The following is a 14,351-nucleotide window of genomic DNA, read 5'->3' on the forward strand; positions in this document are numbered from 1 at the left end:
TTTCCGAGTTCCTTTATGTTTCGGAATCACAGTGTTTTTTAATGTATTATGTTGCCAAGTTTCTTTTATGTTCGGACACATACGATTTGTACAAGCTGAGTCACCAACTTTATGCAAAATTTGTATCTGCTAAGTCCAATTTTTAAACTATGTTTTACATCATTTCCTTTTATGCATCAAGTGATATTCTTGTTCAGGACATAATATTGCTCAAACCATTGATAAAGAAATCTGAGAGAGAAACTAGGATCTGCTAAAAAGCCTTTGTAAGGAAATTACATTTAATTTCATTTTTTGTTTATATCAATGTCTTGTAGATGCAATTTACCATCAAAAGCACATCACAGACTGTATACAGATTTCAAAACTATCTAGATAATGGTTTTTTGTGAAGCTATCATATGCATCAAACAGATCACTTCCCTGAGGATCCCTGTCATGCACAAGGACTTGTTCAACTGAAATAATTCTTAGGCTCATTAAGGAAGAACTTAAGCAAAAACATTCAGATACCCCGCAGAATAGCATATACATTTTCCGGCTTCATCCCTTCTCCAGGAAGCTGAACCTCTGGAATCAAAATGGATGAATACTGTACACTCAAATCATCAATAAATTATGTCATGTCTATAAAACAGATGATTGATTGTCATGCTTTGATAAATTGTTGATGAGAAAATGTTCTCTCGCTTTCAGCTCATATGCACTAGCCCAAAGCACTATTCCTGAGGGTGCACGAAACTGGACTGTGAGGTGTCACTCTTCAAATCTGCTTTTCTGTTCAAACCAACTGAGAATTGTTCCATGCTAAGATTCTCAACCTATGTTTCACACAAACAATGTTCGTGAGATATAAACAGGCAATTTAACAATTCATTGTTTAATATAAATGTTAATCTGGATCTGCAACTCATTTTTGCTTGCTCTCAAAAGGGAAAATATAAATATCATCTCAAAAACCTGTTCAGCCTGAAGCTGTGCCTTCTGTCTGGCCCGATTTTCTTGCAGTGCCCTTTGACGGCTTTCATAAAGATAAAAATCATCAACAATAGAGGACTGTGACCGATAGTTCTTGAAGATGTCCAACATTTCAAGGCCCTCCTGAAGATGTATCTGGAATAAAAATCATATCCCACGTTACAAACCAAATAATGTCTCTCAAACGTATTAATGACATCTGCAAAATAAAGGGTGCAGAAAACCCTCGACTCAATAAAAGGATGTATGATGCAGAGCAATGTTTGGAAAATTAACCATTACAGCAGATTTTAGCTCATGATAAAGAACTTTCGGATTAAAATAATTATATAATCATTAGTATTGACAACTCTATGGATATTACCCATTCATTAAAAAGGAGGAAAAGACAAAACAACCCTTCAAATTTTGAGTTTACTAACATACTAAATGCAACAAAAGAACTAAATGAACCACTGCTTCACACTGGTTAAGACTTGTCCAACAAGGGTGTAGATTTAAAATTCTGCCCTACATGGATCAGGGGAATAGATTCTAGAGATTTATTAATCTTTTAGAGGCAATAAACTAATTCGTTTGAAAAAATCAACCCAAATTTTATGGAATGAATCTCTCATTTACCAGCAAATGGTTATTCTTGAAATCTCTAGATTAAAAAAAAATATATCCAAAAAAGCACAACAAAATTGCCAGATAATCATATGGAAGTTGCCTTGCAGATCTAGGGACTACTTTTTTGAATATTTCCTTGATCGAATTCAAGAAACAAATTACATCATCAATTTTTGATGATTATTGTAAAACAAAAAAGGTTATTTTTTATATGCATTAATATAAGCTTTTTATGGCAGTAACGGGTAACCATTTATGATTTTCACAGAAAAAGTGAATTGTTTCTAGATTATGAAAGGGGAAAAGGAAAAGGCATTTAGCCATTTGACTAGCATCCGAACTGTTCAGTCATGATGCCATAACGTTAATGAATCCAAATAAACTTTCACAGCAAAAGCAAAAGATTAAAAGAAACTTACCTCCTGAGTATCCCTGCTATTTGTAACAGGCTTGTTGTCATTATTTTCAAGTATAATATGGCGCAACTTAGAGTTAGGAATGTCTTTTATGATATGCCATTTCACTGAGAAACACCCGGTCCATGTATCCTGCTGCCAGAAATCCATATTTTTGGTGAAGTCCACAGGTCCTACCATTTCAGCAACACCACAAAACCGACCACTTCCATTCACCTAAAATATTCCAAAGGAAAAACTTGAAAAATTTGGAAATGGTGAAAATGAATACCATCTGCATTTGCTATACATCCCTATCACCAAAAGATAAATTGTAGACAGTAAAGCCAAGAAAACTTACAGAGAAGAACAAAAATATTGGACAAGCTCCAGGTTTGTCACCAGCTCTCAACTGTGCATCTTGATATGCTTGACTTAATTTCTGATTTCCATTTGGTGTACTTGCCCAGACATTGTACTTAATGCTTTTGTGAATATCATCTTCACTGTAAGATTTGATAACAAAGAAAAACGCATCATGGTACTTGGTAATAAAATCAGAACGGTTGTAACTATTCATGCCTCCAAGGACACTAAGGATTTCATTAACTCTGTCAGAAAACAGACTTTTTCCTTTAGACTGCCTACTTGATGCCAGTTCCTCATTAATGGGCCTCCTCCTTGGATGTTGTATTGCATCACTTGAGCCACCATGAACTCGTTGGCCATCATCACTGTAGTTCCGATTCCCAACCAACCTCTTGTTGTGAATTACCCATTCTGGGTCATTGTCTCTCATTTCCACTTGATATGGTATCAAACCATCGCCTGTTCTCACTTGGGTGGAGGAAGATGGAACACCAAAAGGGAGACCATGCTGTGGATGCAGATTTGCAGGGACAGGATATGTATAAACTGCTTGCTGGGGCCAAAAAGAAACCAAAACAAGTTTCAGCCTTCAGTCAGCAAAAGCAACTCCTAATTTGGAATATATATCTATATTCCAAAGGAAACTTTAACAAATTTATAAATCAATCTATGTTTTTAGTAAAGGTTCTGATAACTTATGAAACTATAATACCTGTGTAGGTGGGAATTGAAGAGCTGGGACAAACTGGCCAATCGTTGCATGCATCCCAGATGAAAAACCATTGCTTTGAGAATTTCCAGCATTTCTTGGATCTGGCCAATATGACATACCTGGTCTTTCATAATTGGTAACTTCTACAGGAACAGAACTTGTGAAAGCAGCAGGCAGAACACCTCTGCCATAAGAACCATGGGATGGTATTAAATAGGACTGCAATCCAGGTCTACCCTCAAAGACATAGTTGTTACCATTTTGAATGCCATGGACATACGCTCCTTGAATTCCTAAATCTTCTAGACCTGGCATTACAGCTTCTAATGGTGGATTATCCGATGGATATGTCCAATACTGATACTCTGGATAAGCAACTTGCTGATAAAGTGAACCTGGATGTTGAGACTGATAACCATAATAAGCATTTTCTGTGCCAAGTGGTGTGATTGGTGTCTCTCCAGGGCTGTAAAAGGTCTGAAGTGGGTGCCCACCATCAACCGAGGGATACAAAAAGGAAGCAGCTTCATTCTGATAAACCTGCATGCAAAACCAAAAAAAAACATCTTAAAGTTATAATAGTTTAAAACAACAATTGACATATAATATAATCAGGCATCAAAATAAAATAAATACGTACTAAAGTATGCAAAGGAAATATTTGTCTGATTTGAATGCTGCAGAAACTAAATGTAATAAATCACAAAACTGATTCTCACCGGGAAATGATAGCCAAAGTCATTTACAAATGTGGACTGCTGATATCCATTTGTCCCTAGTATGTGTGGATTATTCACTGCAGATTCCAAATTATATCAGAAGCCATGCGATAAATTTAGCCATCTTTGTTTGAAATTCTGAATAAGTTGCCTTACCCCCATAGGAATAGACTAGTGAAGCAGAATGGCCATCAGGTCCAACATGTGCAGACAAAGTAGTATCATTCCCAGCGTCGACAACTATAGGTTGTGAAGTCGATGGTAATTCAGACACCCTTGTTTCTGTATCTCTTTTGCCGACATTTGAAAGCTTATGCAGTGTTCCTATTTCCTGATGGAAACAATGGTGCTTCAGACAAATTACAATAAAAGAGATTGTTTCCTCTTGTTCTAGTTAAGCACGGTATTCTAAAGTCCATTTAAGTTTTGAAGACTTAATTTGGAATTAAAAAAAGAATGCAAAACTTCTTCATTTTGGAACCAGGATCTCCATACTACAATTAATAAATCATCAAAGCACTTATACTCCTGGAAAAGATTCTCTTGTTATGCAAACCAAAAAGGTTATTGACTTATTATTTCCACACTATCTTAATAATATTTAATAATAGATAGCATAAGCTAATATCATCATTGTAGCGGGTAAACATGTAATACACTAAAATAGATATTAATAGAGAACTCATATAAAAAAGCGTGTCTTATAAGCATCTAGGAACAACTCTTCTGGGTTTTATTTGGTGCTACCATTCAACACTTCAGGAATGCTTATGCATCTAACTTTACCAATCTGCAGGCATATCCTTGTATTATATACACTTCACGGCACATCAACCAGTCCAACTCTTGTAGAACACACCCCTTCTATGTCTATCATTTATCTATTTCTTTCAGCCTACTTCTTTAATATATAGACTTGTTTGGCCTCTTTGCTGCATTTACATTTCCTTCTTGCTTGCATCCAAGCAGCCAAGAAGCCTCCATCCATATTCAATTTGAATCTGGCAGTAGGTCAACCAGCCAGTTATTTCTCCACGTGACTGTTTTACACAACTATAATGAATTCTTCTTTTATTGCCACCTTCAACAGAGACAAGCAGAAGCAAAAACAAACAACTCAATGCAGGAAGCTTAGTAAAGATGCATCAACAGAGGAGGGATGTGGAACATTAATAGCCTCATAGGTGTCCCAAAACAATGAAGGACGAATGTGAATCGATGGCAGATTATAAAATGCTATCAAAGAGTGTGTGTATTGGCCAAAGAAGAAAAGAGGGATGTGTGAAGAAGGTATCGGCCAACAGAGTGTGGGCTTTTGGCCTGAGAACAGAGTGAAAGTATAAGTGCAGCTACAGAGGATAGCAAGTTTGAGTAAAGAATGGCAGCTGAGATTTGTGCCAGGTTGAAGTTAAACAAATGAAATGTTATGTAGAGCGGGAGAGAGGCTGTTGACAGGCCAATAATGTGTTGTGAATTCAAATTTAAAGCAGAAAGGATCTGCCTGTGAGAGTTTGTGTTAATTTTGTGAGTTCTTAGCCAGAAAGGAGTACCCTCTTGCATCACAAAGCCTAATAATTAGGCTCTCCCTCACCTGAAATTTTATGCATTCTTTCGAATCTCAGGGTAGTCCACCTTTGATACATTCCTGTATATCCAGCATACCACCTAACTATCAAACCCTTTGCAGTTCTGAATTTTTTGTTTGTTTCCATAATTTCAGATTTGTGCCAAACGGTTTGTGTCCTCTCACTAAAGCTAAGGTACATGTCATAGTTATTTACTGAATTATAGATTACTGATATGGTTCCAGATTTCAGATCTCACGATTATTGTTGTTGTTTGGATGTACACAACCCAACAGCAACAAATTTTAGTACCAGACTTAGTACAGGTCCTTGTGAACCGAGATTCTTATTCATAACTTTCTTTCAGTAACAACAGAAGCCCATTAGTTTTTATTTATATTGTGTCATTGCACTTTTCATCTTTTCATTTTTATTTGATGAATAATCCAAGTAGTCCTTGACCACTGTTCAAAAATGCAATTTGGGTTCCTCACCCAAGGGCTGCATAAATGATGGCAAAAATAGGAGGCATGTCAACTCCAACTTGTGCAACAAATGATGAGATTGTTCCAATAACTGACAAAACCTCTCATAGAACCATACAACATCACACTAATAGGTCCACCTAGAAACTTGCTTTCATCTCTAAAACCAAACAAGTCACCTTCACTTCCTAAAGTTGTCAAGGATATGGATGATTGTCCTACTCGTCCTTCACCACAATCTCTACAGGCCTGTGTGATCTTAACCACAAGGCAACATGCATTCCTCAAATGTTTTTTGTGCACTCGTGAAGAAGATATTGTTTTGCAGACTAACAAATCTTATAGGGCAAGTCCTTGTTGTGAGCAATTCTTTAGACTAATACTCCACCACCATGCTACCAACACCACATTGAGCATGTTACTACCACTCTAATTATGATTCACTCTCTTATTTACTTCACATTGCTCATCACATTACTCAATTAATAATAGGTTCCAATCCTATATGAGCTTCCTCGCAGCTCCACAATGGAATCTTCACAGCTTTAGAATCGGCATCTTTTCTTCATGTCTTCCTGGCATCTGTGGTTCCTTGCAATCTTAACCACACGACACTATGCATTCCTAAATTATTTGTTGCACGCTCATGATGAAGATATTGTTTTGGAGACTACAACTCTTCTAGAACAAGTTCTTGTTGCAATTATTTTATTTAATACCCATCATGCTACCTCCTCTAAGATTTGCATTCCATAGGGAAAGACCATCAACACCACATTGAGTATGTTCCTACTACTATAACTAAAATTGAGTCAACACCACATTGAGTCTGTTCCTACTACTATAACTAAAATTGAATCTTCTTCTATGGGCCAACCCACTATTAAGCAAACCAATGATGAACTTATATTGCTCATCCCGTTATTCAGTTAATAGCAGGCTTCAACCCTGCAAGCTTCCTCACAGATCCAAAAAAGACTCTTCAAATCTTTAGCATTGGCATCTTTTCCTCATTTTTATTGTCCCTATATGTTGTTGTCTTCATCAAGGACACTCATATTGCTCATCCCATTACTCCATTAATAGCAGGTTCTGACCTTTACCAAGCTTCCTCACAGCTCCACAATGTAATCATCACAACTTCAGCATTGGCATCTTTTCCTCATGTTGCATTGGCCCCATACATTCTGCTCTTAAACAAGGAGGGCTATCAGCTTTGTTTTCAACAACTGTGATCAATTTCCACCACCTGAACAATGCTATCTCCTTGATACAAAGATCTTTGGTGCAAACCATCAGCTTGGATCATCATTCTAGGATATTGTTAGTATCGACAAATTTCTTCAGTCCTTTCAATCCCAGGTGTTCCAACTCTTCTAATTAAACATTTAGAATATTCCCATTTGGGGACTCCCTTGTTACTGTTGTGCCTCGCATGCATTTGGCACCTCATAATTCATCTTTGCAGCCACAAAATGGTACTAATTTATCTGATGAAATTGGGATCAATTTCCTTTGAGCAGCAAGCAAAGGATGACAGCATACCATGTATTCAAAAAGGTTAATTATAGTCCACAAGCAAGTTGCGCTGATAGAAATAAACTAAAACCCAAAAAGAAAGGATAATTTTTTTAAGCTTACATTTTTCCACCTGGTTTCTGAGATAATGAAATATCACTACACCTAGAAACCAAACTCCTTTGGCATGCCATTTATCACAAGTTATAACTGCAAAGTAACTTCAAAGTAGATATTAACAGTTCAACCTAAAACAAAACTTGCCAATGGAAAACCTACTTTTAAACAAAGAAGTAAATCATTATTATTATATTTTATTAACACTTTATGGAAGATTTTCTGAGCACACAAATTATAGAGAAATAGGACCAAACAGCACTGTAACCTTATACCAGCATTCCAAGTGTACAGTACAATGATGTATGAGCGGATTCACTTGATCTGGGTGGCTGACTGGTTGTATTTCAGGTTTGCTGTATGCATGCAGGAGTGCCCAGACCTCTTTTAATATGTGATTTACAACCTGTGATCTGATTTATTGCTGATTATAGACAGTAACCAAATGATACTTGACTGCCCAAACCCTGCGACTGCCTATTTACTAGCTCACGCCCCTCCTTATACCTCCTCTTATATGTCACAACTCCCTCAATGGTAACAGTAAGGGCTGTGGCTGAGATAGGGGCTTTGAAACACCTCACAAACACTTTATTAATTTAACTTTATATTTTAAAACCTGAGAAATCACTATAATTAATTGAATAAAGTAGCCCAAATTTAGACAACTTAATTTAATTATTTCCCGCATAACCACCAAAGTTAACTAGTGCAAAGTTCAATTGTGAAAATGCCACTATATTTAGAGGCAACACAATTATGCACCAACATTGCCCACATGGAAGGGCCTCCCTTAAAATTACGCTGTAAAACAGAACTTACATGCACAGAAGTGAGCAATACATTACTAAAAGAAATTTCTGATGACTACCCATCGTTGGTTCATGCCATGTATAATCTTAGTGACATTACATGTGTTACATGTTGCTCTTGGCAAAACACAATTGTTTTGAGTAGGCAATGCATGCATATATTATTAATTCAGGGAGAATGATGGCAGCAGACAAATCCTTTACTCTCATTGTTGATGAGGGTTCCACAGGCTGAAATATACTGCTCATGCTCATGCTTGTTTTCCATGATTTTATTTTTGACAGGGAATTTGCACAAATTGTACAATACTATAAACAAATGCAATTTTATTTGTGCTAAGCAATCCAAGACCTTGATTTTCCATTTAGATTTGACTACCAAAAAATTTAAAATGTTTTGAGTAGGTCAATTGCTGAAAGTTCTTTTAGGTTTCTTTTGTGTTCATATTCCAAGTTTTAGAACAAATGTGTTATTAGCCCAATCACTAATTGCTAGACCTTTAACTAGTTACTAAAAACAATCCTTTCAACTATATTGCAATGGCAGGGATTAGTCACTACACAACATATGTTCCGATTAGATTCAAAAGATACTCAACCTGAATGAAAAATATTCTTGAAGTTGAACATCGAGGATAATGTTTTGAGTCTAAATATTGTAAATAGAAAATACTGTGTGAAAAAGGATCAATTATATTCTGCCATGAAATATATCGGATAATGACCATCTTTCTTGGACAATGTCAGAAGAAAGAAAAGTCAAATCAAATCATAAAACAAATAAAAAAATTCTGTTATTATTTGGTATAATCCTATACCACTTTACAAAATTATTTATGCCCCCACCCAACATAGCATGTCCAAGCTATCTTATCGGACTTTGAAGGGTTGTCTATAAAAGTTACATAGGAGTGCCACCTTTCAAGTATAAGACTCCAAAACTGGTACCCACCAACAATATAGATTATATTATTAATCTGGTTGTGATACTTCCGACTCATGAAAATATATCACTTTATGGATCTTCAGAAATTGAAGGGAACCTTCTTATCATCTAGTTACACTGTAGGTTTTTGCCTTTAGTCAAGGCTGACTAGTTGAATGGATATAAATTCAGCAGAGAATCCAATCTCCTTATGGTTCTGTAGAAAAGGCCATTCACTATGGAAAGTATATTCCAACAATATGAAATAGTGGATGTAGAACTAAAATTTCACAATTCCACTTGCACAAGAACTCGAATCCTATTACAGTATTACTAAAACTGGTTGATATGCCATTTACATCCAACACTCTTTTCTACTCACATAATTTTAAAGGACAGAACATCTTCAACTTTCACCTTCCCTTGTAGATCGAATAATTGCGCAAACTATTTCTTAACAAAGCATAGTGTTCCCACATGAGCACTTACGAAGGTTTAGAGAATTAAATGGTGCATGTTTTAAAAATGCAAAACATGCACTAGCAAGTTCATAAAAAGAATGCTAATCTATACTAGTCTTCACTTGCAGTGCTGTGCACATCCTTTTTATGGCTTTTTGTCCTGTCAAGTTCAGTCCTAACAAAGAAAACATGAATAAATAGCATCTGAAAAAAAGAGAAATTAAGAGCAAAAGTTTGCATAGAGTTCATTATCTTGAGTTTCAAATGAATCAATAGGGAATTCCCTCAAAGCATGATCATAATTAAAAGGAAGAAAGATCATAATCTGTATCATCGTCAATGTCACTTAGAACAATTAAATAGTTGGTTAAGTAGCATGAAATTAGTAACAACTAAAATAAACATACCTCTGCATCCGAACTAGGCTTTGAATTAATTTCAAGAACCTCAACCTTCTCACATATTTCTGAGACACTAGTTAAAGAGATAACAAAACTTTGAAAAATTAGCCAATTAGGAAGAGAGATTACATTAATGGCTGCATCAGAGACTTTGAACAGAACACAACTCAAAAATTACACGATAAACATATATCTTAGGAAAAGGATTGCTGTCAAGCCTACAATCTGAAAATGATGCTAACAGTGGCACTTAGCATAGATGGACTACTCGCCGAAAAAAATCGCCGAGTTTTTGGCGTGTTTCCAGGAAAAACTCGGCTGCATTAAAAAAAAGGCCCAAACATGTCAAAAATTATCTTCTCTTCATCAGAATATATACATGAAATATAACATTGAAGGATGTTTGAGAGTGGTTTCAGATCTCTAGGAGTTATAATGCAAATTCTAGGTTTTAGAAGATTGTTTAAATTTTCAGACTTAGTCAAATTTCAGTAATCAGTAGGCTCCTATTAGCATTCTCTTGCTCTCTCTATCTCACTCAATTTATCTGTCCTGAATTTTAGACCTATCTGTCTCGCTATCACTCTTCCTCTATCCCCCTCTCTACCACTCTCCATCTCACTCTCTCCTCTCTCCCCCAAGATCTAGACCTATCTCTCTACCCCTCTCTTTCTCACCCTCAGACACTGGTGAGGGGTGCTACCCTCAACCTAATTTTATTTTGCAGATGCTTGGTGGCACAGTTGGGGTGGAAATACCCCAAATCTCACAAATTTTGCCCTCAGAATCTTATGTCAGCCTTGTAGTTCATCCAGTTGTGAGTGCAATTGGAACTTGTTTAAGGCCATCCACACGAAGAGGAGCGAGTAAGCCCAAAAACGCCGTAATGACCTTGTCTTTTTGCAATATAATCTTTGGTTGTGCATAAGGAAGGTAGAGGAAGCAGTCCAATTGATTTGGATGATATAGATCATTACAGTGACTGGACAGAATACGAGCAGCCTCGTTGTTTACAAAGGATGACATCAATGATTTGGAAGGGGGTGGATTTGGTTTCACACTAGATGACATTGAGGAGGATGAGGAGGATGAGTCATTGGCCTTGGCGAGTTTTTGGTTTTGGCGAGTAGTTCAACTATGCTTAAAAGCATCCCTTCAAGCAAATGTGTGTATAGATTCTTAAGAATTTTTAAAAATGAGCAAACATATTATAATTAAAACAGATATTAGCCTCATTCATTTTAAAATATACCCTAATTTGATTTCTGTGGTACAGATACAGATTAACAAGCTTCAATTTTTATTCAAGAATTACATGAACAGCCGTATAACTTCTTTGCCACCAGGCAATGGCCTAACAAAAAAGAACAGTGAATATTGTCTCGTGGCTTATCTGAAACACGGCATGAATGCTAAATCTGGACATCAATGGCTATCTGAAACAAGGCATGAATGCTAAATCTGGACATCAATGGCTTCCATGCTAACTGCAAATCATCTACACAATATCAGGGCTACACAACAATAAAGTTATAAACTAAAACCTGGCAGTTAATACCAAAAAACTAACTACCAATCATCTGCATTATATCAGGGCTACATACCAGTAAACTAAAAGCTGGCAGTTAATACCATACATGTGTCACTATAACCTACATGTGTCTCTCATACTATGTATGCATTAGTCAATTTCTGATTACAGGTGATCAAATTTGCAAAATTATGGTACTGGAGATAGTGTTCTAGTATTGGGGATTCCCAAGAGTGCAACAAGTTCAAATCCCCACACTGCAATAAGGTGGCCCCTACTTCCAGTTGAGCTGTAGCAATAATGCAATGTATTGTGTAAGAATAATCACGACCTCTATTCACAAAAAATTTAAGGAGGAGTTCAAGCTTAACATACAATGTGTTAATGTGGCCATAACCTCACTCAAGATTTACCAAGCCAAAAAAATAAGAAAAAGGATCCCCCCTGAAATTTGGCAGCTTGTTACTATGGTGGTACTACTGAGATTAACAATTCTTACAATTGCCAGTCATCAATTTAAAAACTCTAAGCTTTCAGCAATTGTTACAACTAGCATGAAAACTTCGATATATCAAGATTCAAAACCAAAAGAAACACAATCATAGAAGAAACCCTAAAAAGCTAATCCGAGCATGTAATTTAAAGAGCGGACGAAACACAAGCATTAATATATACATGCAATTCGAAATTCAGAGGAAACCTAAGGGTCAATTCATGGACAACATCAATCCAAATTTACAGTGCAAACAAAACAACATATACCAAATGCCATTCCAGGCACAAATTATGAGAAAGCCTTCAATTTTTTTTCTTTAATTTATATAGACATTCAGAAAAACTGCGCAAACAGAAAAATTCAAGAGCAGGATACGTTCTACACTGTCCATGTCCGATGCCATCTTATCCCTGTTTTCTCAGCATTGTCTGCTGCTGCTGCTAACACCAGCCAGTTCCACCACTACTATCAGCCAGAAGGTCTCAATTTTAGACCCCAAAAGCCAATGTGGATCATGCTCGTTACTTGAATGCCGTCCCCAACTCCATATCTGCAGACAAATAAACACTGTATAAATTATCATCACTTGAAAGCCCTCCTAAACTCTATATATGCAGGCATATACCCATTGCACGTATCTTCATTATTTGAAATTCCTCCCCGACGGTATTCATGCGTATGCCATTCATATACACATTGTATATATCATTCACCTGAACGCGTCCCTCCCCGAGTCTTTATATCCAAATATATACACATTGGATAAATATATTGCATGCTAAATATTTAATAGAGGTGAATACCTGATTCATAAGATTGAATTCCAATGACGCGAGAAAAGCCAAGGCATGTATTCAATACAGACAACAAACCCTATATACAATTGAGCAAATAAGTGCTTGAATTTCAAAAGATGGTCGGAATTGGACCGAGTGGGTGTTTCAATTTCAAGACCTAGTCAAAACTGGACCAAGTGGGTGCCTGAATCTCAATACCTAGTCACAATGGGATGAAGAGGGTGTTTGAAATTCAGAATTTATTATGAAATGGGTGTTTTTGAGTTTCAGAATTCCATATGAACCCACAACTGCCAAAACCTATTGTTGCAGACTAATGGGTGAAAGAAACCAAGTGGGCTTGGGAAATTTCTTCTTCCTTTCATTGGATGGCATTTGGCACAAAACATATACGCTGTATATATATACAATAATACAATTGTAAAGAATTGTTAATGGACCTACCCTCGGATTCGCACTGCTATTGGATAAAAAGGCCGTTTATCTACTCCCCAATGAAATCTTAAGTCCGGAATCGTTGTCATTCAGGCTTGGAAAGTGTAACAGGTCCGTAATTGACATTTGAACTTGTCAAAAACAAAAGAATGAATTACCTGATTTGTGTCCTGTCAGATCGTGAAAGCTCCAGTGCAGTTTTCCTTCCCATCATGGAACCCAATGCATATGGCCTTTTATAAGCACCAGCTTTTCTAATAAAGTACTTTAAGTCGTTTGGTATTTTGTTTTAGAGTTCAAGTCATTATAAGGAATATTAACTTGAAGCTTCGGTTTGGTGAATCATAGGGTTGGGTTGCATGGGTGTTTTTTTTTTCGGCTCCTAGTTCTATTGTGGAAGGCCACAAAAGTGGTTCTATTCAAATAAGTATCTTAAAAAACAATTTGATTGAAGCTTTTTTTATGATATGAGAAGACGAAATGAAGTGACATATTTTAATAATATTTATCTCAAAAATATATATATATATCAAATTATTTCATATAATTATTTTTATTAAATAAATAAATTTTATCAAATTTTAAATATTTTTTATATTCATTTTTAAGGTATATTTTTTCTTTTGAAAATGTCTAATAAGAACGAGCAATATATCTTTAGAGGAATATACGTATATCATATTTGTTAATTATTTCATTAAAAAAATTATTATATAATAATTAATATTAAATTATTATTAAAGATGTGATTATGTTATCAAGTTTTAATATATTCTTATTATATTTTTATATTTTCATTAAAATCTTTAGAAAAAAATAGTACAAAATTATTATTATATTTTAATTAAATTTTTGATAAAATCAAAAAATCTATTTAGACTATATTATTATTATATTGGTGTATGAAAAAACTAAAAACAAATATATATATCTAAATTAAAAAAGCTTTGCTCTATAATATGTGACAATGCGAAACTCGGATGTCAAGAAAAGCAGGGAACACCTCTTCCTTGCAAACAAAAA

At 35.6% G+C, this 14,351-nt stretch overlaps 1 protein-coding gene across 3 annotated transcripts; it reads right to left on the minus strand.

Moving 5' to 3' along the window:
• Nucleotides 1–251: 251 nt before the first annotated feature.
• On the minus strand, nt 252–13,628 carry LOC131070827 (YTH domain-containing protein ECT3). 3 transcript variants are annotated; one of them, XM_058006488.2, is made up of 10 exons: nt 13,487–13,628; nt 12,472–12,646; nt 10,076–10,134; nt 3,942–4,116; nt 3,786–3,862; nt 3,067–3,606; nt 2,347–2,907; nt 2,010–2,222; nt 961–1,113; nt 252–821 (listed from the first exon to the last, which is right to left on the minus strand). In XM_058006488.2, exons 2-10 carry the CDS (start codon nt 12,497–12,499, stop codon nt 720–722), a joined length of 1,908 nt encoding a protein of 635 aa, XP_057862471.2. In that variant the 5' UTR covers nt 12,500–12,646; nt 13,487–13,628; the 3' UTR covers nt 252–719. The 3 variants fall into 3 exon arrangements, with proteins under 3 accessions (XP_057862471.2, XP_057862473.2, XP_057862472.2); XM_058006490.2 differs by lacking the exon at nt 13,487–13,628 and adding an exon at nt 13,338–13,466; XM_058006489.2 differs by lacking the exon at nt 13,487–13,628 and adding an exon at nt 12,900–13,373.
• Between the last annotated feature and the right edge of the window lie 723 nt (nt 13,629–14,351).

Source organism: Cryptomeria japonica, chromosome 11 (assembly GCF_030272615.1).
Source record: "Cryptomeria japonica chromosome 11, Sugi_1.0, whole genome shotgun sequence".
Taxonomy (NCBI): domain Eukaryota; kingdom Viridiplantae; phylum Streptophyta; class Pinopsida; order Cupressales; family Cupressaceae; genus Cryptomeria; species Cryptomeria japonica.

What these genes read in the sequence shown, in the direction of transcription:
- LOC131070827 (XM_058006488.2), bottom strand. Translation starts at nt 12,499, where the DNA reads ATGGCATCGGACATGGACAGTGTAGAAC. An exon ending in ACTTTGGCTATCATTTCCCG is followed by an intron (nt 3,607 to 3,785) that starts GTGAGAATCAGT and finishes TTTTGCATGCAG; the next exon opens with GTTTATCAGAATGAAGCTGC. An exon ending in ATAGCAGGGATACTCAGGAG is followed by an intron (nt 1,114 to 2,009) that starts GTAAGTTTCTTT and finishes TTTTTATTCCAG; the next exon opens with ATACATCTTCAGGAGGGCCT.